This window comes from Meleagris gallopavo, chromosome 2, assembly GCF_000146605.3.
Source record: "Meleagris gallopavo isolate NT-WF06-2002-E0010 breed Aviagen turkey brand Nicholas breeding stock chromosome 2, Turkey_5.1, whole genome shotgun sequence".
In the NCBI taxonomy this organism is placed as follows: Eukaryota; Metazoa; Chordata; class Aves; order Galliformes; family Phasianidae; genus Meleagris; species Meleagris gallopavo.
In genome coordinates this window covers 108,507,967-108,534,924 of record NC_015012.2, presented here as the reverse complement: position 1 = coordinate 108,534,924, position 26,958 = coordinate 108,507,967, and the positions used below count along the sequence as shown (strand labels likewise).

Below are 26,958 nucleotides of genomic sequence, written 5' to 3'. Positions count from 1 at the left end.
AATGTACACAATATTACAAATTTAATTTTAAGCTGTTTGAATCAGTCTGTAAAAGAGATTTGATTATACCTGAGTGTTCTGGCCCCAGTTTTTCCATATCTCAGTAATCTTGGCGGTAATTGGCTGATTAGCTCCCTCACACTCCATCTCTGCCTCAGTTTCCATGGTAATGTTACAGGAGCTATTATAGATGAGAACTTCATCTCTTTCCACTTTAGGGCTGAAACGAGAAGGGAGGTTAAATGGGGTGTCATCAATCTTAATGAAATGCAATTATTTTTACTCTTATTAATCATTGCAAGCCATTAGCTTGTGGCAACTCCTGGCCACCATTTGTCAAACTTTGCAAATTTCTGTAATTTTGTTTCCATTCTTTTATTGTTTATTTGTTTTTCCCCCTTTTATCTACACACGCTTACAATAAAATACATGCATAAATATCTCTCAGTGATGCCTTTCTGCTTCTCCAAACTATTGCAAACAGCAGCAAATGCCATTCTAGGACCAAGGAAGATAAGTGCAGACAACAGCTAGGGAATCAGCAGTGCTGGGATCAAAGATGGACTCCTACGTGGAGCAGGGTTTGCTCACGTCCCTCCTCCCCATCCTACTCACACTTAGCAATAGGGAATGAATAACTTGCAACTCCCTTAGGGCAAGTGGAGAAATTGGAAAAGCCACACAACTGGCTAACTGGTCCCTAATTCCAACTGTGAAAAAATGAGCTCATTTAGGGGTTCCAATTCCTGCTACCCAGCTGATTGCAATGATACTTTGTTGCTAGCACTGGAACATTAACTTAGTAAATTAATTAAACTTACTTAACAGCCCAGACTAAGCAGATTCGATATATGTGCCAGTTACACTAACAGACATTTGCTCCAAAGCTTCCCCTTGCACAGGAGGGGAAAGTAATGGAGAAGGTGGTGGGGAAGAGATATTTTTTCTGGATCTTGCTGCTGACAGCTGCTGACTTAGTAGCGTTTTGTTACGAGGAGCTATAGGATCTAAGATCCCTCAAAGTGAGGGGAAGGCTTCCCCATTTACTCCTACAGACTTTGGAACACTACAGTGTCACTCCTCCCTCCTTCCTTTGCCATCGTGCCTTCTTCTCACCCATCAAATACACAAGTACACACCTTGCAACTCGTAGGAAGGAGAGCAGAAGCTTCAAATGCTGATTTAGAATCATAGAATGGTTTGGGTTGAAAGAGAGCTTAAAGCCAACTCATGGGCCATGGAAAGGGACACCTCCCACAGCCCAGGCTGCCCACAGCCCCATCCTGCCTGCCCTTGGGCACTGCAGGGATGGGACATCCACAGCTCACCTGTTCCAGTGCCTCACCACCCCACGTAAAGACTTTTACTCAACAAAATAGAGGATCAGGTTGGTAGAATCAGGATTTTCAGGAGTTTCCAGCATCCTGAAAGACCCAACTAACAGGATTTGCTGACACACCAAAGTCAGGAGGCCAACTTCTACCCAAGTCAACCCAACAGCCAGAGCTTCCTTGTGAGCACAGCGATCAGGACGATTTGGTGAACCTGAATTTTTCAAGCTGGGCTGGGTATGATGGCTCACTGAGCAAACAAGGAGCTGCTCTAACTGCAGGTAGGGGCCTTTGTTCTGTTGCCCCTTTTTTTTTTAGGGCAGGAGGAGGTTAATGCGCTAAAGGAAGCAGCCACAGTAGCAGCAGCCACAGAAAAAAAGAAAAGCTTCCTGCAAGTGGCTGAACCTTTTTAACAGTGAATTTTTATTTCTATATTTAAATGAACCTTTCCCTCTGCTGTATCAATAATCAAAAGCCAGCCGTAGGGAACTACGCTCGCTTTTGATAGAAACACTTTGAGAACTGCTCTTGTCCTGCGTGATAATTCAATGGACTGGGCTATCTTTCAAGACTGCAGAGTACTTCTTTTTCATGCTACAAGAAAAAGCTGCATCTTTAAATAACCAACTATTTTAAAGGGAGAAGGGGCATGTTTTTGGCTCACACAGCTCAGTTGGCAACTTGACGCTAATTGAAGTCAATGGAGAGGAACTCCAAGTGGTAATCATAGAATCACAGAATGGCCTGGGAAAAGGACCGCAATGCTCATCCAGTTCCAACCCCCTGCTATGTGCAGGGTTACCAGTCAGCAGACCAGGCTGCCCAGAGCCACATCCAGCCTGGCCTTGAGCACCTCCAGGGATGGGGCATCCACGACCTCCTTGCAGGCAAAGAGCCAACTCCCCCCTGTCCTTGAAGAAGTGCACCTGTATCTGTGATGCAGGACAATGTTAAGGAATGGCACGGTTTTAAAAGAAGGTGCAATTTGCAACAGAGAATCAAGGGAGCCATTCACACAGCAGCGATGTTAACAGTGAGACTTGCTCCTTTCCTTTCCTAAGGCATATGCATTTGTCACTACGTGGGCATAACGTACAGACTACACTAGAAGAAGCTTTGTTCAAAACACCTAAAACTAGTAAGAAAGAACAGGAAAGACTGAACGTGTTGTTAAGTCAGCGATGCTTTCTATGCTTTAGTTCCCATCCCGGATGAATGTCTGAACTGCTGAACCTTTCTGCAGAACTCATTCATTTGTTTTGTTATTATTATTTTCACTTACAATTATTAATTAGAGCAACCAGCATGCATTATTTCAGGAATTCCCCAAACGATTCCTTCGATCATTTTCAAACCCTTTGCCACAAACTGCACTTAGTATTTGGAAATGGAATGTTTTCTGAAATTAAGTTTGAAAACACATTTTCAAGAGCTCTGAGATAAATCATTTGGTTCACTTCAACTCCCTTCCTCTATTTTTCCCTAGATTTTCAAATTAAGAAACTCATCTGAAATCAGCCCTCCTTCTCTCCTCTCCCACCATCAGCTAAACCCAGTTTAGAAATGGACTCACCAGAAAAACACACCAATGTGCTGGAAAATTCCTTTTGAGCCCATACTTGAAATTCTACACAAGGTATGAGTGTGAACACAGTAGGAGGGAAATTTAGTGACAACTTAAAAAGGTTTAAGTTTGAAAAAAGCCAAAACAGTAGGTAAAACGATGATTGATTTGATCTAGAACCTGAAGAGATGTTAAACTCTTCCTGGGACATAGATAATTAATAAGGGCAAAAAAATTGTTAAGAAAAATAATGAAGCAGTCATAAAATGATCACCATCACATGACAAAGTCATGTTCAGTCCTCCCACCCCTTTCACTCCACTGACACCAGAATGAAGAAGCAGAACTGGAGAAATCCAAACCAGGAAAATGAGCAAAAAGAAAAACCATCATAATAATTCCCCCAATACAGATTTGTAATCAGTAAAGAGGTGAGCATGAGCATAATTTTGAAAGCAGTAAGTGAAAGTAGTAATCTTGGGCTGCTCCATCACTCTCAAGTCTGAGTTACCTGGTGCCCTTCTACGACGGCATAACTGCATCAGTGGACAAGGGAAGAGCCACTGAAATTATCTATCTCAACTTCAGTAAGTTGACATGGTGCCCCACAACATCCTTCTCTCCAAATTGGAAAGATACAGATTTAATGGGTAGACTGTTTGATGGATGAAGATCTGGTTGTGAGATTGTACCAGAGAGTGGTGGTCATTGGCTCAATCTCTGGATGGAAATCAGTGATGAGTGGTGTCCCTCAGGGGTCAATACTGGCACTCTCTAACATCTTCATCGATGACATCAGCATGGGGTCGGGTGCACCCTCAGCAGTCTGTGGGTGACACCAAGCTGTGGGTTGCAATTGACACACCCAAGGGACAGGATGCCATCCTGAGCAACCTAGACAGGCTGAGAAATGGGCACAGGTAAACCTCATGAGGTTCAACAAATCCAAGTGCAAGGTCTGCAATTGGGTCATGGCAACACCTGCTGTCAGAATAAGCGGGGGGATGTAAGGAAGGAGCAAGGACCTGACAGCAAGGACCTGGGAGTACTGGTGGTGGACATGAGCCAGCACTGTGCCTTCATAGCAGTTGTGATAAGACAAGGAGAAATGGCTTCAAACTAAAAGAGGGGAGATTTAAACTGGATACAAGGAAGAAGTTTGTTACGATGAGAGTAATTAAGCACTGGCACAGGTTGCACAGAGAGGCGGTGGTGCCCCATCCCTGCAGACAGCCAAGGTCAGGCTGGATGGGCTGTGAGCACTGATGGAGCTGTGGGTGTCCCTGTTCAGTGCAGGCAGTGGGACAGATGGCCTTGAAGGGTCCCTTCCTATGCAAATCATTCTATGATTACCTGCCTTGGAGTTACCCTGCTAATAGCAGAAGGAAAGCAAAGCTCAACAAGGCAAGTCAAGGCCCCTAAAATTTCTTGTTTTGAAACTAAATCACTCAGCTTAATTTCAAGTTTCTCCTTCCTATCCCTTAAGTTTCTCTCTTCTTGTGTCCCCTAATACAACCATCCTCCCCATCTCCCAGGATGCTCTCAGACACTACCAAGGCACAGTGAGACTTTGGACGTGCCAGCTGTCCAGCTGTACATATCCACTGCCTGGCCTGCAGCTTGCTGGCAATGTGCAGATTAGGGTAGAATTCTACTTTCCCCTCCCTCAAAAGGAAACTAATTTCTTCCTGCTTAGCTGAGATTTTCTCTAAATTGGCAAGAATTCCATAATTCTTAAGACATCCATTCCTTACAAAACCCAGCTCAAATTTATCAGAGCTCAAAAGCTGATGGGGTGAAAATGGGGGAAATGAGTTGAGGGAGGGAAGGTTTAGGTTGGATGTCAGGGGGAAGCTCTTTCCTATGAGAGTGGTGAGGTGCTGGAACAGCTGCCCAGAGAGGCTGTGGATGCCCCGTCCATCCCTGGAGGTGTTCAAGGCCAGGTTGGATGGGGCCCTGGGCAGCCTGGGCTGCTGTGAAATGTGGAGGTTGGTTGCCCTGCCTGTGGCAGGGGGGTTGGAGCTTCGTGATCCTTGAGGTCCCTTCCAACCCAACCATTCTGTGACTCTGTGAGTCTGTGAAAATGACAGACCAACAGGCATATGCTATGTATTACTGCTATCCTTGTTCAGTAATCACGTCAACGCAGGACATCAGGAATCCCTTGATGACTCAAAACACCACTGGTGGCATAAGAACCAGATAAGGATGAGGATCAAAACTCTGCAACTCCACTGAAGTAGCTGGACTGCACCAACGAGCACTCCCCATTGAAACAAAGCATACACAATGCACTGCAACAATATTCTAATTCCCTATTTAAGGGCTTCAGTGTCTTTTGCAGAGTGCAATTCATCTATTTATTCCTTACTTCGAGCCTTTCGCTCCTGGAAGCTCTGCAGCTCTACAGCTCCATTAAAGGCAAAGGTAACAATTCAGACTTCCAGGTGACTTGGCCTTGGATTTGCAAAACCCAACCACCCCTTGCTGAGTAAATGTTGCACAGCCTGCTGAATTTTCTCTGCAACTTTTTACTCATGAAACTGCTTGAAGAGAGGAAGGGGAGGGGAAAAAAAAAATACAAAGGCTTCTGCTTTTCATAATGCCTAATCTTTTTCCCCATTGGCATCCACCAGATGTTGCTTTGGATCAGAAGATAAATATTAAAACCTAAGAAGGAACAAAGCAGGCTGTTTACGAGATGGATTTTCTGATGTTTCTCAAACCCTTTAAAAAAGATGGGAGAGGAGGGAGGGGGGGGGAATAGAAATGCTTTGATAGACACAAGGAATGAATTTCACAACCCAGCAGAGCTCTCTAGCGGTCTCAAGGCTAAATTGCTCTGCTGGCAGCAGCCTAAGAATTAGGAATCATATGCTGGTGTCAACCTGAGAATTAGGAGTTATCTCCTTCTGCAGTCCATCTACCCTGCTGGGTAGAACTAACCTGGCAATGAGTCCAGCAATGTGGCTCTGGGAAGGGACGGAGTCCCCCTGCTGCTGCTGAGCTTGGCTCTCCCCACACAGGTACAGGTAGGACCTGGGTCCTTGCTGGCAATAGGAGCCCACCATGACTTGGACATCACATTTGATAATGGTGGATCTGTCCTCTTGGCAGTTGGCAGAAGAGTGGGTCAGGCTGCAGAGAAAGGCCAAGGATGCTGCAAAGACAGGAAGGGAATGAGTCACGGAATGGCTTAAGTTGGTAAAAAGCTTACCCCCCCCAATTGACCCAATCGTGCTAAGGGCTTTTTGTTAAAATCTCCATCTGGAACCAGCTACACTTCTCCTTGTTGAGGGGTGCCTGGGACAGGCGAAGCAGTGCCCAGACATGGCACCAGGTTGGGACATCCACTGCCTCCCTTCCAAAAATGGGATGAGGGGATCATAGAATCATAGAGTGGCCTGGGTTGAAAAGGAACACAATGATCACCCTAGTTTCAATCCCCCTGCTATATGCAGGGTCGCCAACCAGCAGCCCAGGCTGCCCAGAGCCACATCCAGCCTGGCCTTGAATGCCTCCAGGGATGGGGCATCCACAACCTCCTGTGGGCAACCTGTTCCAGTGCCTCACCACCTACTATCCAGATACTTCCCAAAACAGGCACAGCAAGGCAAAACCCTCTGCCAGGGTACATTTGCTGCCATTTGGTGAAGCTGTGGGATCTGAAGCAGGAAGGCAAAAGAGCTGCCCCTTGAGCCAGCCATCCCATCACACCACCCCAGAGAGTGCTGACCCCGGTGTGATTTGAACACACAGCCTTCTGATCTGGAGTCAGACGCGCTACCATTGCGCCACGAGGTCAGGGACAATCACCAAGAGCAGCCCACGGGTCACTGATGTTAAGCAGATGTTGGCTACATGTGTCATTGCTTCCCGTTGTGCATCCCAACCTCCGGTTTGGTACATCTTTTTAGGGGTGAATTGCTTCCCAGCAGCTCCCTGTTTCATGTGTGTGCCTGAACGTAACTCCCCTTGTATGACAAGGATCTACATCTCTGGGATTGAAAGATCTGAAATCCAGACGCAGATTTAGTGACTGTTGTACAGCCCGGAGTGCTTCTGGAGCACTTGGGTGAATGGGGAACCAGTTCAGCACCATTATGCTAAGAGATGTGATGGGAGCAGCTGCTTTGCTTTGAAATGAATTTAAGGAAAAAGATGTGAACAGAAATTAAGTTTTCCTATTGCCAAATCTAAAAGGGAAAAAAAAAAAAGAAACTAGAAAAATATGAACCATTATTTGGAATACTAAGGTTGCCTGCATCTTCACAAAATTTGCACTGATAGCTCTCGCAACCAAAAATGACCCCTTCCTCAAAGATCTCAGGAACAAGAGACAGAGCTAATAGGCAGAATATCCTAAAGGCGTGATGGTATCATGCCTAAATTGTTACTTTTATTGTCCAGAAACTATGCCTAGAGACACCTGAGCAGTCTCATAGTACCCAAAGAAGCCTCATGCCTTCTTGAAGGCCCAGTTGCCAATCCCAGGGGTATTTCAAACAGTGCTACCTGCACTTGTGTTTTGGCAAATGACTATCAGACTATCTGGAGGACTAAATGCTGCAATTAACTTGCCTTTTGCAACATTTTTATCTGCAGTAAAACAAATTCATTAAAGGAATTCCTTCCCATTCTGTAAGAAGGTAAGGCTCGTTCTGCCTTACTAGCGGTAGGAAAGGCTGTGACACAATCAGATGCGGCCATGGAGATGATACAACTAGATTTGATATCTAACCAACAATGGCATATAATATGGAACACATCATGAAGTAGAAATGCCTCCCCTGCATAGCTTGGAGATGTCAGGGAAGCTCTCCTTCTCTCTTAGTGATGAGCTGTGTTGTGTTCAACCTTTTCATGATGATATTTCCATATTAACTTTCCCAATTAGGATATTTCCATATTAACTTTCCCAATTAGGAGGAAGTCTTCCTCTGACTACTAAAAGCAAATAACCCTTGGTAGAAGAAAGCTGCCGTTCTCTCCTGCAACAAGAGTAATAAATAAATACCAATTTGAGATGGTAACACACTTAGCATATCCTGGAAGTGCATAGTCTACTCATTCCAGGATGCCTCTCCCTGCTTAATTCATAAGTGTTTGAATCCCAGAATAAAGCTTCTTTATGCTTTATCTATCCTGTAAATATAGAACCCACTGATCACATGTTACACAGTCCCATCACCAAGATTAATGCATTCATCCCATCACAGCATCTCTTCTGAGGTCAGACATGATGGCAGCCAAAATTCTGCGTGTCAGGGATGGGTTTGGGACCGGCTGCCCCCCGCCCTCTCTTTGAAGGATGCTCTGGCTTAAGCCAGGATCCTCGGCCGTTCAGCACCAGGGCTTTGTTCTGGGTCACTGTTTAATAACAACTGTTGGACATGTGATGAGGCTAAACCCAACAGGAGATCCAAGGGCAGCTGCAGATTGATTGAACAACTGCCCAAAGAGTCCCGGTGCCAAATCACACATCTATGCACTGCTCTCATAGCTGGCAGCAGAGCGCAACATCAACTTCCACTCAGCAGAGAGAAAAAGTAGGTTACAAATGAAAGAAATAAAAATTGAAAATAAAGGCAAAAGGAAAGGGAGAGGAAAAAGAGAGACCTTCTAAGGTCATAAAGTCCAGCCTCTCCCTATGAAGAATTGCTCCCTACGAGACATTCATTTTGCACAGCCGGGTTTCAGAAGTCCCAAGAGGTGACTTGGCAAGCATCTATTCCGCTGCCTGATAGATCTCACTGTCAGAACGCTCTTGCCATGTAATCAATATGCTTTCCCCACCCCCTACTCCCCCCTCTTTCTTAATTTCATTTCCAGATTTGAAGGGCAGAAGGGACCATTTGGACGCTTTGGTTTGATATCTTCAATAAACATGAGAGACCCTTGCCTCTATTCACATTTCAATTGCTACAGCACTTCCTCTTCAGGTCCTCCGCACCTATATGTGCAAATCTCCCCATTTCCCTCATTATATTCCCTGTGGTCTTACTCAGTGGATCCCCTTGGTACACTTCATTGCTGCATCCAAAGCTCCTTCCCCTCATTCCTCCTGCTCCAAACAAGGAGCTCCAATAAGCCACGTCTCCCTTCCTTTTAAACCAGTTTCATTTCATTCATTCCTAGTTTTTAATCTAAAATATTTTCTCTAAGCATCCACTTCTACCCATGTGACATGACTAATGGCAAGTCAGACATTTGCTCACAAAGATCCTACATAAAAAAGCCTGGGCTTGCATTCTTACTTCTTGTGCTCTGAATGAAGCACACTGAAGTACTTCCTGTGCCCAGGTTATACCAATGGTCAACCCAAAGACTCTCTGCAAGCTCTTTTCTTAAGGGAAGAGCCCATGGGACAGGCTCATGGATGACCAGTGGTTCCTCACACTTGAGAAAAACATCTGTTTAATGGGGAAAAAAAGTCCCGTTGCCCATCTGCAGAGGTAAGCTTCTAAGGATTTGACCATGTAAGAAAGCCAGATGGACCAGCTAAGGACTCCCACACAAACATATCTCATCATGAACAGGTTGAACACAACACAGCCCATCACTAAGAGAGAAAGAGAGCTTCCCTAACATCTCCAAGCTATGCAGGGGAGGCATTTCCACTTCACAATGTGTTCCAACAGGAGAAACACAGCTTGAGCTCTCATTTAGCATCCCCTGGGCCAAGTGAAGAGCTGGGAAATGTCAACTGAGCTTCACACCTGGCTGCAGCAGCCCCTGCACTGAAGGGGCCTTATAAGCCCAGGACCACTCCCTCTACTCCTCCTCATGGCTCACATCCCTGGAATCCCTTTGCCACCTCTTTCACATGGAGGCAGCTACAAAAGAAAAGACGTGAGAGCTGCAAGTGGCAAACTCCTCCAGGCAAATGGCAGCAGGTAAAGAATGAGGTGAGACTGCACTTAATACTCTAAATTGTGGGGAATGTAAGACACAAAATATTAGGGAGAAGTAGCCTGGAAAGCAACACTGATGATCAAGCTGATCAAGCCACATGCACACAGGCTACATAAACCTCTCAGTGACTGCAAATAGCCTAGTAAACCCACAGAGGACTTTTTTAATTGGGAGAAAAAATCCTGTAAATGCATCGACATACATTATAGAAAATAATTGAGTAACTCAACTGCTGAGATGAGTAAAGTGTAAAACCCAAAGCAGGTGACAGAGGGGGGGTGACCTCTAAGTGGGCCTAAACATGTGTCCTTTTGCTTGGGGAGGTATCATTCCTTTTGCATCTTCTCATCCAAAAACCTCAGCCAGCAAGTGGGCAGCAATCAGCATTCACTTGCTGACATCTCGTGTTGGGAAAAAGAATTGCAGAGCTGCCTGTAAGATGGATTTCCCCAGGCTCCCCCCTCTGCCACCTCATCGCCCAATGAATTTTGAACACAGTTATTAATGTGTTCAATTAACACAATGGATCAATTTGATTATATTTTGGTTCTGCTGTTCTTCCTGCAATGACTAAAATGCCTTGTTTTATATGCTGTTTTTTTAAATATTGTTCAGTTTTGGTTTTTTCATGCTGTTTACACTCCAGCTTATGAACTATATGCAGATCCCTATTGATTGCCTGAGCTTTGGTTTGGGATTCTCCACACCTTATCATCCTTTTTTTTTTTTTAATAATTGTATTCCTCATGGATCAGCAAAGTAAACAATTCTGAAAGACAAGAGAAACTTCTGGATTTCACAGTAACTGAGGGTGACATGGTGATGTGTTGACAGTTGGACTAGATTATCTTAGTGATCTTTTCCAACCTTAATGATTCAGTGATTCTATAAAAGGGACTTTAGGACACCTTTCACCCTAACCCCTGCCCAGAGCAATGCTAAATTTCACATTGGGTTAGTTTCTCAGCAGCTGATCAAGTCAACTGTTCCCAAGGATGGTGTTTTCACACCTTTGAGGAGAACCATGGCAATCTAACCTCATGGAAACCTTCAAAGCCACTTTTCTTCCAGGTCCCCAGATGAGATCTCTGGTCATTTGGACAGCCACAGAATCACAAGGATTTCTGTAGATCTCCAGATTTTCTTCCCAGCATCAAATCTATGGAGCTGCTAAGATCTGTTCCACCAGTACTGCAATGCTGCAGCACCAAGGTAGTCACTCTATACATAGCTTTTTTAGGGAATTGAATATATAGAAGCACAGAATCATAGAATATCCCAAGTTGGAAAGGTCCCATAAGGATCACTGAGTCCAACTCCAGGCTCCAGGTAGCACCAGTCAAAAATCAGAGTTTATACATCATGATGGGATTTAAAAATCTTAAATACTGCCTCTTGCCAGCATTAGGAGCTTAGTAATGTGCTGCCAATAGGGGAGGGAGGAAATACTTCTTGTTCAAGCATGTGCCTGTTTGGAAGAGTTTTCTCCAAAATTGAGGCAGTTATTTCTCTCCTGTTACGTAGGATGCTGTACCTGAGGGATGATCTCATATTGCTCTCAAGGAATTCAAATCCTCAACTCCAGCTTTCCAAAGGTATGAACTGGCCATAGTGTATCATTCACACTTCCAGACATTCACCTTGTTCCACCAAACTCATATCCCACTGAAGCTGTCCCATCATACAGCCAAAAGCCACAGAAAAGACATTTAAGGTAGCTTGAATCATAGAGCAGCTTGGGTTGGAAAGGACCTCAAGGATCATCAAGTTCCAACCGTTTTGGTTCTGAGCCATAAAGAACTGCTGTCACTTCACACCTCAAACACAGCCATGAAGCATGTGTGGCAGCTCGGGCCACAAGTAGATCCAAAGCTCATGGCCATAGATGCAAAAACACCCCTAAAATCAACAGACTTTGGAACAAACTCAAAAAACAGAAGCTTATGTTGGTTCCTCTTTTCTCTCTAGAGCTGATTCTACTTTCTTTTCCCACAGGACAACATATACTGCAACCACTCTCCCTTTCGGGTCAAGATATGGTTTTAGGGGGTATTTTTAACACAATGCCAGATTTTGTGTCTTAGCTGACCTTGTAAGCGTGGTGCAAGGCAGCTAAGGCTCGTTGTCGTTGCATTGCCCAACATTTCACAGGGGCTGCCACAGATGGTGACTGAAGTCTGCGCTGGGGAAAATCCAGTTCCATGCAAGTGAACCACTCCTCCATTCAAGCCACCTTGGAGAAAAACAGAAAATGAGATGTAAGACATAGCCCAGTATCTAGCAATCAACAGGAACAGTTCTATGAACTCAAAATTTTTGCTGTCATGCGAAAAAAAAAAAAGATAATAATAATAATCACATCCATCACCACCAATAATCCATCACACAGCAGCTCTTGGAGTCACAACCATTTGTGACTTACCCCAGTTGCAACGCACAGCTGTCACCATCAGCTGAGAGATGAAGGTCAGGTTGGAGGAAGCCCAGCCCCTGGGGACATGCAGGCCCAGCACAGGGTATTCACCAGCAGGGAGCAGAGGAGGAGAGCACTGCAGCTCCGAGTGGGTGATGGTAACACCCCTACAAGCAGAGTCTCCAACAAATACATGGATGGCGTCCGTCTCCATGACCTGTGATACATTTATTGTTAAGAGGAGGCCAGTCACAGCAAATGAAAGGAAAGTTGGCGTAGACTCCTCACTGTAACTAATTTCTCCAATATCATAGGAGATAGCATCTACTGTCAGCCTCAGTGCCCTAGCACCATTGCCTGGGGGCACCGTGCACTGGATGGCTATACAGGTGACATTGAGGATGAGGCATGGTTGCTGACCAATGAGAACAGATGTCCTGCTCTTTCCTTTCAGTGCTGCACCTGCAAAAGTGAGCAGGCCTCCACCATTGGTACTGAAGTTTTGGGGGTAGAACTGGTGGACTTGAGGCGTGACGGTGAGAACACTGGATGTACTCCTGAAGCAAGCTTGCCCACTTCTTCTGTTGGATATGGAGATGTTATGCTCCCCTGGGGCAATGCAGCCCATCTGGCACCTGATGCTGGTCTCATTCCAGAAAGTGACCTTGCAGACAGCCTGGTCATTCACATGCACCACAGGGCTGTCACCTGGCCACGCCAATCTCTGCCCTTTGATGGTCACATCGGTGTACATCCCATTGGTCTCCCAGGTCACCACATCTACAAGGGGAGTTGACTGCTCACGAAGATGGAGAGTACAATCCCCAGGGCAGACACTGCTGATTCCATTGACAGTCACTGTGACATTAAGAGCCCAAGACACCTCAGCCCACCACCGGTAAGGCAAAAGGTGTGTCTCTGAAAGGACCACACACTTAATGGTATTGTCGTCAGAGCTCTGGAGCTCACAGGAGTAATTACCATCCAGGCTGACCTGTTCCAGATCTCTTCTGGATCTCAAAGCAATCCCTGAGATAGTAAGTAACATCCCACCACAAATGGACCCATCTGATGGGAATATGGAGGTTATTCGTGGAGTTACTGTGATGGTCTGCAGCCTTGCTGTCACATGAGAATATCCAAGCTGTCTCTGGATAACCTGGATAGGGTAAATCCCAGGTTCCAGGTTGCTCAGTGGTAAAGAACATTCATAAAACATTGCAGACTCATTGCCACGTTGCAGCTCAAGCTCACACTCACTATCTCCCAGCTTAGCCACAGATCCAGTGATGTTTACCCCCTGGATGCTCAACAACATGCTACTCTCCAAAATTTCCACGTCAACTGTGGTAACCAGAGGTGTCAAAGCTCTTTGGTAATTAAAGGTGATGCTTTTTGCAACAGGAACATTTTGAAGTGAGCTATTGCTAACGAGTATATTTACTCTGACAGGGACATCTTGAGAAACTTCATTAGAGAAATTAGCAGCTGGCGGGGTCAGACACCAAATGGTCTCTTCTGCCAAGTGGGTAACCAGACAGGTTTGCTCATTTATTGAAACGGAAACCAGGGACCGATTTTGGCTAAAGCCCAGCCCAGAGATTGTGAGCAGCGTTCCACCTTAGGAGAAAAAAAAAAAAAAAGAAGAAGAATATTACGTGCAAGAAGGGAATGAATGACTGTTTGTGAACTGTCTGTGTGCTGAGGATAAGAACAGCACTGAAGCAGCAATCTGGATTTTTTAAGAAGCGATGAGAAAGATGCAAAACCTTCAGCATTCCCAAGTTAATTCCACACTTCCAAGCCCACAGCAGCCTCACAAAGCCAGCTGAAACATCTCTCCATCTCCATTTAGTTAGCCTCTCAGTGCCCTGCCTGCTTAAGCCCTTCACAAAACTGCAGCCAAGAGTTAATCAGTGGTTACCTTCTAATATACCCCCTAAAAATGAAAAGAAGGGTGCAATATTTTTTTTCTTAACGCAGTTAACTCTTCAGAAGTAACAGCCTTTGCCCTCTAAGCTCAAACTAATCTCTCTTCTTTAAAGGCTTCGGCACTTCACAAATCACTGAACTAATAACATAGCACAAGGCTGGAGCTTTTCCTATCTTTAAGCACGTCGTGAGGCTGGGAATGGAATCCTGGGGAGGACCTGAAGTCACATCACAGAAATTTCTGTCTTCTCTACAAGAGTTCCAAAGGGTTCATGTAATATTCACCAAATGGATTCAACTCTCCTCCACCCCGCAGGAAAATGACAAAATAGGATAACCCAAAATCTGTGCTTTAAGATCTCAAGTGAAATTTTTGTTTTTTTCTTCAGTGATAATTTGCTCTGAAACACAGTTAAATGATTTCCAATGTTTAAAGTATGGAATAGGATTAATCAATATTTCAGTTTTGATTAAAGTTAACACTGAAAAAGGCTTTTTTGTGTTTTCAAGTTCAGGAAAATAGATATCTCTTTTGGGATCGATTGAAAAGAGTGTTTGCTTGAAACCAGGATTGCGCCCTACCATCCACTTAACTTCCACGCATGAAGTCATGAAAGATGGAGGCGTAATGACTGAAAGATACAGCATGTATAAGTCAGGTGTGGGTGTGCTTTGTTTCCCCAAAGGGAACATGCAAAGACCTGGGGAAATCAAACCCAAAGCACAGGGACCCCTGAGCCAGCCAACCAGATGGAGGGATGCTTACTGAAATCCCACGTTCCCAGGCTGCTGCAGTCTGATGTCTGCATAATAAAGAGTCACAGATTTAAGACACCCTCATTTAAACTGATGTGAAACGGGATGCCCTTTCCAATCCTGCAGGGAAACTGTGCCCTTGATCCCTTTAACCTCCGTAAGTGGCTGCAGATGTACTGCCTTTATTTACCCAAGAAAGAGCCGCAGCACGGCTCGATGCTGAAGACCTCCGAGATGTAGTGGATTAATGGCTCAACCCTGCAAAACAAGAAACACATTAGGTTTGAGGGTTTTGCTTTCTTTCTGGAACATCTTTGATTTCTTAAACTGGAAGAGGGCAGATTTAGACTAGATATTAGCAAGAAATCCATTACTTTGAGGGTCGTGAGACATTGAAACAGGTTGCCCAGTGAGGCTGTGGATGCGCCCTCCCTGGAAGCCAGGCTGGATGGGGCTGTGAGCAACCTGGTCTAGAGGGAGGTGTCCCTGCCTATAGAAGGGGGTTGGAACTGGGTGATCTCTTCCAATCCAAAGCATTTTATGATTCTATTATGAATATTGTCTTATGGCAACCTGTGGGCCAAGCGCAGTCCATACAGCACAGTGAATTGCCTATCAGAAACAACAAGAATGTGGAGGTTTCTGCTGAACAGATCCCAGCATAGCCATGTCAACAGATGCAAGAGCTCCAAAGATCCCAGCTGCCTTTCTTTCCCTGCTCCTTCCATGGGAAGTAGACTGGGGAAATCCAGGTATAACCTCCCAAAAGGCAGTCAGACAGGGGTGTAGCTTTGCTTTCCCTCTTCAAATTAATCCTAAGATACCAAACAGGATGGAGAAGATCCCTTTATATCTTAAGGGAAGTGCACACATTCACACACCTGTTTGAAGCAATAGCAACACCATTGATGATAACAGAAACGTTGTACCATCCCACAGCCAAGCCTGGAAGTGTCACATTAAGACCATTGTCCATCTGCACCTGGATCTGTGCCCACACGCCCCCAATTTGGACCTTGATATCTGACCCTCGGTAGCTCGCAAATGAGGATATTCCAATCTGAAGCTCCCGACCCCCTGCAAATAGGAGAAGTGATGAAATTATTTCAGTAGCAATGGTTATTTTAGCACTTTAGGTCAGTCATCATCATCAGTCATCACCATTAGGTACAGTCATGTCCATCAGCGAAAACCCAGAAACTAGAAGACTGCAGTGTTTGTGTTCTATTAATTCCTCTGCCTTCTCAATAAGATCATCAGATAATTAATAGTGTGAACTTGGCTACATTCACCTAAAGCCATTCTCAGTCTATCGATAGATATTTAGGGTAAGATTTATGCCCTCAATACAGATATCCTAAACATCCACGCCTTGTTAGAAGCCAAATACAGATTTTCTGCAGCTCATAGACTGGAGCTGAGTGAGGGATTGTTCCAAAATCCTTGCAAAGATTCAGACCACTCTTTTCAGCACTATGAGAGTATCTAAACTTTAATGGAACCTCCTACAACTAACTGAAAATTTCCTGAAGGGCCTGAAATCAGATGTCCATGCATGCTCCATAGCACCTTGTTTGCAGGAAGCAGGTCAGTCTCCCCAGTTTAAGTTCTGTTGTGAGACGAATTATATTGAAGATAGAGGTCATCTTGCCTTGTGTTTTCTGCAGTAATAGAAAAGGACAAGGACTGTGGGGAAGGGAATTTCATAATCCAAATTCCTCCTGAAATAGCTCAAAAATTTAGGTTGGCATGCATCAGTCCAAATAAAGGCTCTGAGATAGCTTTCTCATCAACAAGGAGAAACAGAGTCTTTATGGCATAATTCACCTTCTTTTAAGGAAGATTTCCACAGGACCAGTAGTGAATCTACCACAAATCTGCCAATTTCTCTTCACCAACCACATAACAAGCACAGGCAGAGATGTGTTTAGGAGATGAATCACATCCCTCTGTCACCTCTGGAAGACATGGATTCAGTTACACAGAAGCAAGCACACAGGATAGAAGGGGTTTTCCAGCCCAACTCCCTACCATCATGGACAAACCTGAATTCAGACAAAAGATGCTAAAATCCCCTTACCATGCACATGAGCAGACAATCATCTACACACAGAATATTTACCCAGGGTCAGCTCTATTAGAGCAGCCCCATTTTCACCCATCCCTCTTCCTCCTTGAGCTCACTTGACATTAGAAGTTGACCATGCCACATGGTTATCCCATCCACACAGGGATGGCTAAGCTGCTTTATTAAGACAAAGGAAAAGCATAAAAAGAACTTTTATAGGTTAACTCATCCTAAAGCTTCAGACCTGAGTAGCAATTTTGACTACCAAGCACAGATTGAGACCACTTGGCTCTAACACAACCTCCCCAGTAGGCACGACCACTGCAGCCTCAGAGAATCCTCTCCTTTCCACAAAGCAGGAGAAAAGCCCCTCTGAGAAGTCGTGGAAAACAGTGCTCCTCCATTCAGCATGCTCAGAGTCAAAGTTAGAAAGCCTGTGAAGCTGAATATATTAATAACATGAACTCTTTGGACTCTTGGTCAATTGTCAGCTTAATCCTAGATGCCTGGAAGGCATCGGTGTAATTTATTTATTCTTTTTATTATATAGGAGGAAAATTATATTAAAAGCTGAAGCTGTGGAGGTTCTGAATAGAAGATTGAACTGAGTCCCAGCATCGTTCAGGAGACACTATAACATTAAGGAGTTCCTTGCAGCTGGGCTGCCCACGGCTAGAACAATCTCCCCTTGGTGCTATCGTATCTGAATAATATTCAGATGATAAAGGACGTTTTCTCTTATTTATGCATTCTGGAGTAATAGGAAATGACAAGGGCGTTGGGGAAAGGGATGGAAATGTCAGGTGTGCAGCAGGCACTGCGTCTTGTTGCCATCACAGCTGCCTCACCCCCTGCATCCATGCCAACTCCCTGAGCTGGAGGGAGCTTTGTTAAGATATGCATTAAGAAATCGGAAAAAGAAACTTCAGAGTGTATCCTTGTAGGAATGGAAGGGGGGCACATAAAAAAAAAAAAGGAATATTTCTTCCTAGTTTCCTAGAGGGAAGTATCCCTGCCTATAGCAGACAGAACTAGATGATTTTGAAAGTCTCTTCCAATCCAAACCATCCTATGACTCTTACTGTTTTTCCTACAGACGGAGAGGAGAGAACAGCTAAGGTCAGGTTAGGTTCTTCAGCCTCACACTATTGGAAACCAGGCCTGGACCTCCCTGAGTCCCAGACCACTGGCTTGCCTCAGCCAGCACAAAGAAGGAAGACTGTGGCCAAACTCCTGCTCATTTCTCTTTTGACAGCACTGAGAATCAAACCCTAGATTGCAGCACGCCTCCTTGGATGGGCAAAATACAGAAAAGATTGGTCTGTGTATGATTAATGTATAATATTAGAATAGTAGGATCCCACATCTCCAGCCCTGCTGTGGTGGGAAGCCTACTGCTCAATCCATTGGTAACAAAACAGGTTCTGCCTGACAGGAGACTTTGCAGTATCTACAGAAGCTGTGAAAGAAATAAAGAAACAGCTTCAAATCACAGAATTGTAGGGGTTGGAAAGGATCTCTAGAGATCATCGAGTCCAACCACCAGATCCCAACAGGAAAACTGGAAATAGAGGTTTCATTTCCTAACTCAGTGTTTTTTCTTGTCAACCAGTGCTGTGCTAATTGTCAGGGCACAGAATGCTAAACACACCTACAAAAAGCTCTGGAAGAAGGCAAAAGGATCTCAGTTTGGGGGATGCTTGGTCCGAGATCATTTCAGTCAGCCTTAAAGGTGGTTGCTGAGCTGGTGATGGTTTGTGTCCTAAAGAGAGTATTTAAATCTAGTAATCAGCACCTCTGTCTTGCTGCTGTCATTTTAAACTCAATTTGAAGCTAGTAAAGCAAGAGTCTATGGAATGAGTCAGGAAGAAAGAGGCATCACCCTCTGACTACAGCCCACTTGTTAGGATCCTGGAGAAGTGCATTCTCTAGCACCCATTTATCTAGCCATTGCTGAACCTGCTACCAAGAATGAATGAGTGGGGCCATTCCAGAGCAAAGCCAGAGAAATATGACTTTGGAAGAGCATCACAGCACACTTAGCACTGAGGACATGATCCATATTGGGCTAAGACAAGCAACTCATTATCAGAGCCAGGCTGGATGGGGCTCTGAGCACCTGTTGGAGCTGTAGGTATCCCTGTTTATTGCAAGGGAGTGGAACAAGATGGCCTTTAAGGGTCTCTTCCAACACTCATGATTCTGTAGTCTTACGTAAGCTAGAGAAAAAACATAAAGCTGGCAGGAGTGACCAGAACTTGCAGGGAGCATGTGGGCAACAAGTTAGAAGAAATCAACAGGGCAGAGCTTAGTACCATTAAACTCCTTAGACCTCAATTGCCTCTATCCAACCAGCACTGGCAATAACAACAGGGCTGCAGATGATGCCTGACACATCTATAAACACTTTTCACCTGCTAAGCCACTTCTGTTTCTGCTCAGTGATACAATTGCAGGGTTTAAGGAAGGGTCATACTGGAACAAGTTGGTGACTGTTGTTGATTGGTACCCAGAAACTAGTGTCACGTGGACAGCAGCATCTTCTGCCCCCTGGAAACAGAAGCAAAGAAAGCATCAGGAAAAAGACTGAGCCAATAAAAGAAAAATAATTAATTTCCTATGTTCGCGTATCTCCCACACCCAGTAAGTCAGGCACATGGCATTCCCAAATTTGTATATGCATTAGACTTGCAATCTGTTGGTGTTTCTGACTGTTCCACTCGGTTGCATAAATCAAACACTGTTGTTAATTAGGCTGGTCTAAACTGTAGGTGGAGTCTGGGCTCAAATGTCCCACAGCCAGGACTTGGCTGATGGACTACCACTTGCTTAGGCCAGGGCTATGTAAAAGGCTTGTAGGTATCACTTAACTGACTGTATCCCAAAAATATGTGGTTTCTTACCCGGGAGGGAACTTTACATTCAATTTGTGTTGAACTTCTGGTATCCTCCAAAACTGGGCAAGGCTGAGATCCAAACAACACCAGGTTTACCCCTTCCAGACCAGTCCCCTTGAGAGCCACTCTCAATCCTCCTACAAAACCAATTATTTTTAATTACATAAAAGATGTGGAATAGTCTCTTTATCGTGCAGAAGATCCTTAATTACTAGGTGACTACAGAAGGAGTAGTCTACTGGCTGATCTGGGGATGATCATCTTCCACCTTGCTTTGCCTCTTTCACCCAAGATCCTTTGTCTCTGTTATTTACACTTCCTGTCTATTACTTGAATTCTGGTCCATGATACACAAGAGAACTGTTTATTTCTCAGTTTGTCTTTTAATGACATACTTATACATATTTAAGCCAGCAAGGTCTGGTCTGTGATCTCACTCCCAGCCCGAGAATGAAATCAGGAAGAAAGGAAGAAGCACTAAGAACAAAAAATGAGCTTGATACAGCAGGTGCTTTCACAATTCAAAAAGCTGCCAAGCACCCTGCTGCCAGAAAAGCCTCAAGCGTGTGATTAGGAAATTTCACATAGATGGGAACTTGGCAGAGCCTGGGACTTTGCAGAGTTAGGAGGAAAGTTAGAGGGCTCTCTAAACCGTCAGAGAACTCTAGAAGTTTCTCCTAGAATTTCCCTAACTGGAAACAGAGCTGGGTAAACAGCAATCAATCAGGTACTCTGTCAGGAAGCTCCTTCCATTCAGAGGGCTGAAGCACCTCTCCTATGAAGTAAGGTTGAGGGAACTGGGCTTGTTTAGCTTGGAGAAGAGAAGGCTCCGGGGAGACCTCAGTGTGGCCTTCCAGTATTTGAAGGGAGAGTATAAACAGGAGGGGGAACGGCTGTTTGTGAGGATGGGTGGTGATAGGACAAGGGGAATGGTTTTAAAGTGAGACAGGGGAGGTTTAGGTTGGATATTAGGAGGACGTTTTTCAGCCAGAGGGTGGTGAGGCACTGGAACAGGTTGCCCAAGGAGGCTGTGGATGCCCCATCCCTGCAGGCATTCAAGGCCAGGCTGGATGTGGCTCTGGGCAGCCTGGTCTGCTGGTTGGCGACCTGCACACAGCAGGGGGTTGGAACTGGATGAGGTCCTTTTCAACCCAGGCCATTCTATGATCTCTAGACACACATCTCATGCTTACATTGTGGGGTCATCATGAACCCCCAACATGGCACCACTGGGACCAATGACATTTTGACAAGCATGATGTGATGCATCAAAATACAAGATGTTCCCAGCCTCATAGAATTGTATGATTTGGAAGAGACCTTGAAAGGTCACCTAGCCCAACTCTAGTCCAAGTCATCCCCAGCAACATTAAGTCAGAAACAGGAATATCTCAAAACTGAAGCCACTTGGCTCCTGTGACTGTTGCCAGATAAGGAGACTCAGATTTAGAGCACGGATTCCATGCATGTTGTTTGAAGACTAATGCTCTTAAGTTTTGATGTCTACACTTATATCCATATGCAATGAAATACTGCATATGTGCACTTTACGATAAGATTGAAGAGAGGTATTTTAAATGGAAGAAATTAAAAACACAGATGGAAGCTGTAATTCTTTCCAATTATAAACGTTCAAGGCATATGTAATGTAAGATAGCATTATACTTGCTTTCTTTTTAATGAGTGACAGATCACTGTAATTTGGAGAGGAGTCATATTGTCATGGAAGAAAATGAGAAGAAAGATCTAAGCACTAAAACTTGTCCTTGTTTTTTTTCCTTTGTTTTTCATATGAATTAGAGTGAGTCTCAACCTGATATGATCATTAGGGAAAGCAAATAGGAAAGAAAAGGATAAGGATGCACCTCAGCAAAAAGAGAGGTGACTGGTGTCTTAATTTTCATCTTAAGAACTCACACATTCTTTCAAGTCCATCCCATCTGTCATCCAATGGGTTCACAGACAACAGTCCCCACTCTGCCAATTACTCCAAAGTGACCAAACATGGCACAGCTCAGTTTTCTAAGCCATGTGGTACCAGCATGACCAATACTCCTGCTCTGTGATGTGTGTTAACATGAACTCAAAGTGTCTCACTAACAGAGCTAAGAGGTTTGCAAACAAAATCTGGGTAAACTTCTATTGACAGATGACACATCATCCCATTTCTAGGTATACTCCTAGCTGCTTGAAAATAAATTCAGCCGTTTTACAGCTAGGCCAGATGAATTCTGACACTTCTAATACATCTAACAGATATAGGAAGATGAGCCATGAAACTCTAGTACCCCTCTCAGTTGATGGAAGGAACTCACCTGCACTTAAATTTACTATTCATGAATAAAACTGCTAGGGGATGTGTTGGTTGACCTCACAGACAACCCAAGAAAGATGCCATTTTTGCAAGAAACTTGCCCCAGTACTTTGTGTACACACTGTATCCCCAGCTACATTATGTTTTCTTCTATTAGACGAAGACCTTGGTAGAGGAAATGTAATAGAAAAAAGCAAGTTGTGAAAAGCAAGACACAGAAAGCAGACATCCCCTTAGAGCTCATCTGACATTCAGACCTACCAATTTCTGAAGCTCTGGGAGGTTCAATGGCAACCAGCCTGGGCTCAACTCTTAGGAAGATGCCTTCTCCTGTGCTGGCATTGAGTGCAAAGCCATAAGGCCTCACTAATAATGCCAGCTGGTGGACTCCAAGTGGCAGCCTCTCCATCTTGCAGACCACTTTGGTTTGGTCTGACATTATGATGTTGCAAGTTTTGTTCTTCACCTGTACCTGCAGGGTTGTGCTCTCCTCAGAGAAACCAACTCCCCTGATAACTACTGTGGCCTGGAATCTGTCATCTGATGGAATATAATCAAATAAACTCATTAATTTTGGAGCATCAATGCACAGGATTTATTTCTAAGCAACAGGTAAAAGCTTTGATCATCGTCATGAACATATATTGGAAACTATGACACTGATGATCTTCTCATTGGCATCCACCGTGCCTGTTCTGCACGTCCTTGCCCAGCTACTCCTTTTTGTGCATTTTTATTAAAAATAAAGGTGCTAAGAGCTGTCTTTGGCACCAAGTCTATTGCTGTTCCTCTCCCCTTTGAGCCTCTAATATCTTGCCTCTGCAAAACTGTGTTAGCGCTACATACTTCAAGACTCAAACTCATCAGAAGTGCTGAATTTGGAAATACAACTTCCCTAAAAACAGAAGTTTCCAAAAGAATACACACATCAGCATCTGACAGACCTTTTCCATAGCCATCTCCCCCCCATTTTGTGCAGACCCAAAGCTCCATTACCTGCTGAATATTCCACATCACTGACTAAGGGTGTCATTTCCTGGCTGAACTGGAAAGAGCAGGAACCAGAACAGCTTGCTGGGACATCATTCACCACCACCACCACCTGGAGATGGAGAAAAAGGTTATTCTAAAGTGGTGTTTTCTAAAGCCACAGCTGTCCAGCTACTGCACTGGCACAAGTTTCATTGCATGGCTTTCTAGGGCTTATCTTAGATAAAGCAGCACATGGTTTTGGAAGCTGTATCCCCATCTCTCCTCTCTGGAACCCACAGCTCCTTTTCTTCCAGTCACCCACTGAAGACCCCACTTGCCATACCCCAGTTCTATCCATCCCACTTTAGGAACAAGGCTTTTAGCACCTTGTAATGCTAATTATAACTAATCTCAGATTGCTCAGCAAGTACCTCTCAATTTTTATTTCCTCAATTTCGTGCTAAATCAAGACAGCTGGGCTGTGACTTTGAGAACTAACATCAGCTCCCCTCTCAGAAGACTCAAGTGGCAAAGCACAGGGCATAGAAGAGCCCTCTTGTTCTCTCCCACAGGCATTAGATGTATGCCAGGAGGATATACCACTACCTGCAAATAACAAAAACAGGTAGTTTCCAAGAAAGGAAAAAAAGAAATAAAGAAAGCAGGATGACCTGACCACAGGTGCTGCTGAAGCCCAGCAGCAGGGCTTTGAGCACATCCAGCCTTGCACAGTTCTCACTGCAGCACCATGCAGTCTTTGCTGGAGGCAAATGCAGCTGTGCAAATCAATCTGCAGCACATCTGCCTGCTCAGCAGATTTGTTCAGCCAAGAAGCTTTACCTGCTCCCTTTTTACAAATCAAGAATCGAGATCCAGAGATTGAAGGACCTGCCCAATCCTCACACCAGTACCAGGTTCGTTTCACCCAACAGCACAGAGGCTGGAATGGTGCAGATAAACACAGCATCAGTCCCAACTATGATGGCAGCACTACAGGACCTAGCACAGGTGGGATACCAGGGAATGTCAGTCCCTGAGCACTGCCTCCAAAGAAATAAACTCTTCTCACTTGCAATAGCTCCTAAGGAAAGCACTGCTCCACAGAAGGGAGAGCATGATCCGACTGCTTTATGGGGAATCACAAAGCACATCTCTGAAATGATTTAGCAGCAGTACTGAGTACCTGAAAACCAGTCAGACTGCTGACCTACAGGACCCAGGTGAATCACTAGGAAATGTGGCACAGTGTTAACCCACCTGTGTTTTGTTATTGGAGGTAGCAAGCATGTCCCCAAATATTGGCCCAATAAAGACACCCCCATCATAAACCACACGACTGGAAACAGCTGGCTTCAGACCAGTGAGGTTTTCAGCAGAGACCTGGCAAAGAACAAGGATGTCAGTTTCTTGCTCTTTTCCAACCAGTGTGATGTATGACCATTCCCACAGCTCTCATACACAGTTGTTACAACGTGGGAAATAGCTCTTGGAAATCTGTTCTTGAGCTGCTTCTATTGCTTCTCTCTTCAGATCTGAGCCTCCACTTCCCAAGTCTGCACAACATTTTCCCAATCCCATCCTGAGCACAGGACCCCATTGCTTCTTGGAAGCTAACTTCACATTTGTAGGATATGGATATACAACAGAATAAAATTTCTTCTCATGGGAGAAAAAATTTCAGTCTGTGCCTATATTCAAAGCAAACTGTTCTACCTGAAGCAAAACTTTGACTTTCATAGTTGGACTCAATGATCTTTGAGGTCTTTTCCAACCTGAGTGATTCTATGATTTTAATATGATCAACCTCAAGATGGGAAACAGATCTTCCACTGAGACCTTAGAGAACCAGATATTAACCCAACGTGAATAAAAATTCCTGGAAAAGACAAGTTTTTGGTACAGAAATTATACCACAATTTAATCTGCAATTAAGCAACTGCTGTTTCTTAATCTCCCACAGGAGCTTGCATAAAAAGAAACAGAGAATGAATCGGCCACAACAAAAGACAATGAATGGGGTTCAAAGTGGACATTACCAAAAGAAATGACCGTACATTGATAACATTGGGCAAGTCCCCAGCTTTTGTTCTCCAGGTGAGAGTCCAGATGCTTTCATAGCAAGTCTCTGAGTCTTTGGTCACGATGAAGTCACTGGTGTTGAAGTATGGGGCTGTAGAACTGTCTGTGTTGGTTTGCAGAAGCCTGCGGAGCTGGTGGGAGGAGATGTGCACAGAAACATCTGCAAAAGACAAAGCTGTGGATATCGTCATCCCTATGAGAGCACATCTGCCTGCTCACAGAAAATGGAGATGTTTCATTTTTCATAAAAGGTTGTGATGGTTTAAAACTCTGTAACTGCAAGAAAAAAAAATAAAAATCAGCAGGGAAAAGTCTAATGGATTCCAAATGCCATTATTAAATAACTAAGAAAATCTAGAAAACATTCTCCAGTTGTTCCTGTTTCACCAGAAAGCTAAGTCAGGGATATAGAAATGATGAGGGGCCCGGAGCATCTCCTGTATGAGGAAAGGTTGAAAGCCCTGAGGCTGTTCGGCCTGAAGAAAAGACTGAGGGGGGATCTTATCAATGCTTATCAATATCTAAAGTGTGGCAGTCGAGTGCATGGGGCCAGGCTCTTTTCAGTGGTGCCCAGTAACAGAACAAAATGCAATGGGCACAGACTGGGACATAGGGAGTTCCACATGAACATAAGGATGTGATACTTTCCATACTTGGCAATCTAAATTTTTGGAAGACATGATATTTCACTGTGCATGTCATATTCCTTCAAAAGAGACAGGTTAGAAACTTCCTGGATTAAACTGCTGTCCCTGCTCAGTGCAGGCAGTGGGACAGATGGTCTTGAAGGGTCCCTTCCAACTCTAAGGATTCTAAGATAAACGGACTACAATTTTTTAAAGGAGGATCTTCAAACCAAGGCAGCATTGAGATAGCCTGCTGCAGAAGTACCTTAAGCAACAACATGGAAAAAAGTAACTTCATTATTAACAATCCCACAGCTCACATCCAGAAATACTGCCCTGCATGTAATCCTTAACTCCTGTCTGGAAGATGACCAGATGCAAAGGTGCAACTACCACAACGTGTTTGACTTGTCAGCCTGTACCCTGAGCATTTCCAGGGCTCAGCGTTCACAAATCATAGAATCAAAGAATCACTAAGGTTGGAAAAGACCACTGAGACAATCTAGTCCAGCATCAACCCACCACTACCGTGCCTACTAAGCCATGTCCTCAGAAGCACAAGGAAAATTGGTGGCAGGACAGGGAACTTCACCTGTACTTGGTCACCCTTAGCAATTTGCCACGACAAGTGCAGGAGAAATGAAAAATATTGGGTGTAGATCCTTTCTACCTCAAGATCTGCCAGGTTGTCATGTTTTCCCTTATGTATTTGCCTTACAGCAAAGGCAAGTCCACGATCTGCGCTCACACCATACCTTACCTGATATCACTGTGCTTCCCAGGTGTATGCAGAAGGTCCCTCCAAGAGGTGGAGATGACACCTGCAGCCTCTGAAGGGTGACGCTGACTCTCACATCCTCTGTGGAGACGTAGAGGTGGTCGTCCTCCTCAGAGCCCTCGCAGAGCACTGCACCTCTGTGTGAGAGAGGGCAATGTGAAGGCACCAGTGGTCAGAGCCTCCACTCGAGGGAGGCTGGATGTGAAGGACTCCTGAAGGACCCAGGGAGAGGATGGTCACTCTTCTAATAGACTCGGGTGCTCCAGTGATGTGGGTATTGCACACAACAGAAAGTGATGGGAAAGCTTTTTTT

The 26,958-nt window shown here is 44.6% G+C and overlaps 1 protein-coding gene and 1 non-coding gene across 2 annotated transcripts; both read right to left on the bottom strand.

Moving 5' to 3' along the window:
* Window positions 1–26,808, bottom strand: LOC104910059 (fibrocystin-like). The gene is made up of 13 exons (XM_019613431.2): window positions 26,628–26,808; window positions 25,217–25,401; window positions 24,420–24,542; window positions 23,187–23,292; window positions 22,452–22,730; window positions 19,883–20,013; window positions 19,394–19,529; window positions 15,793–15,988; window positions 15,102–15,169; window positions 12,233–13,843; window positions 11,900–12,043; window positions 5,842–6,055; window positions 1–220 (listed from the first exon to the last, which is right to left on the bottom strand). The coding sequence occupies exons 3-13, from the start codon at window positions 24,447–24,449 to the stop codon at window positions 64–66; spliced, it is 3,072 nt and encodes a 1,023-aa protein (XP_019468976.1). The 5' UTR covers window positions 24,450–24,542; window positions 25,217–25,401; window positions 26,628–26,808; the 3' UTR covers window positions 1–63.
* TRNAW-CCA lies at window positions 6,628–6,699 on the bottom strand. Its single transcript has one exon. It is a non-coding gene; the product is annotated as a tRNA-Trp (tRNA).
* Window positions 26,809–26,958: the final 150 nt, after the last annotated feature.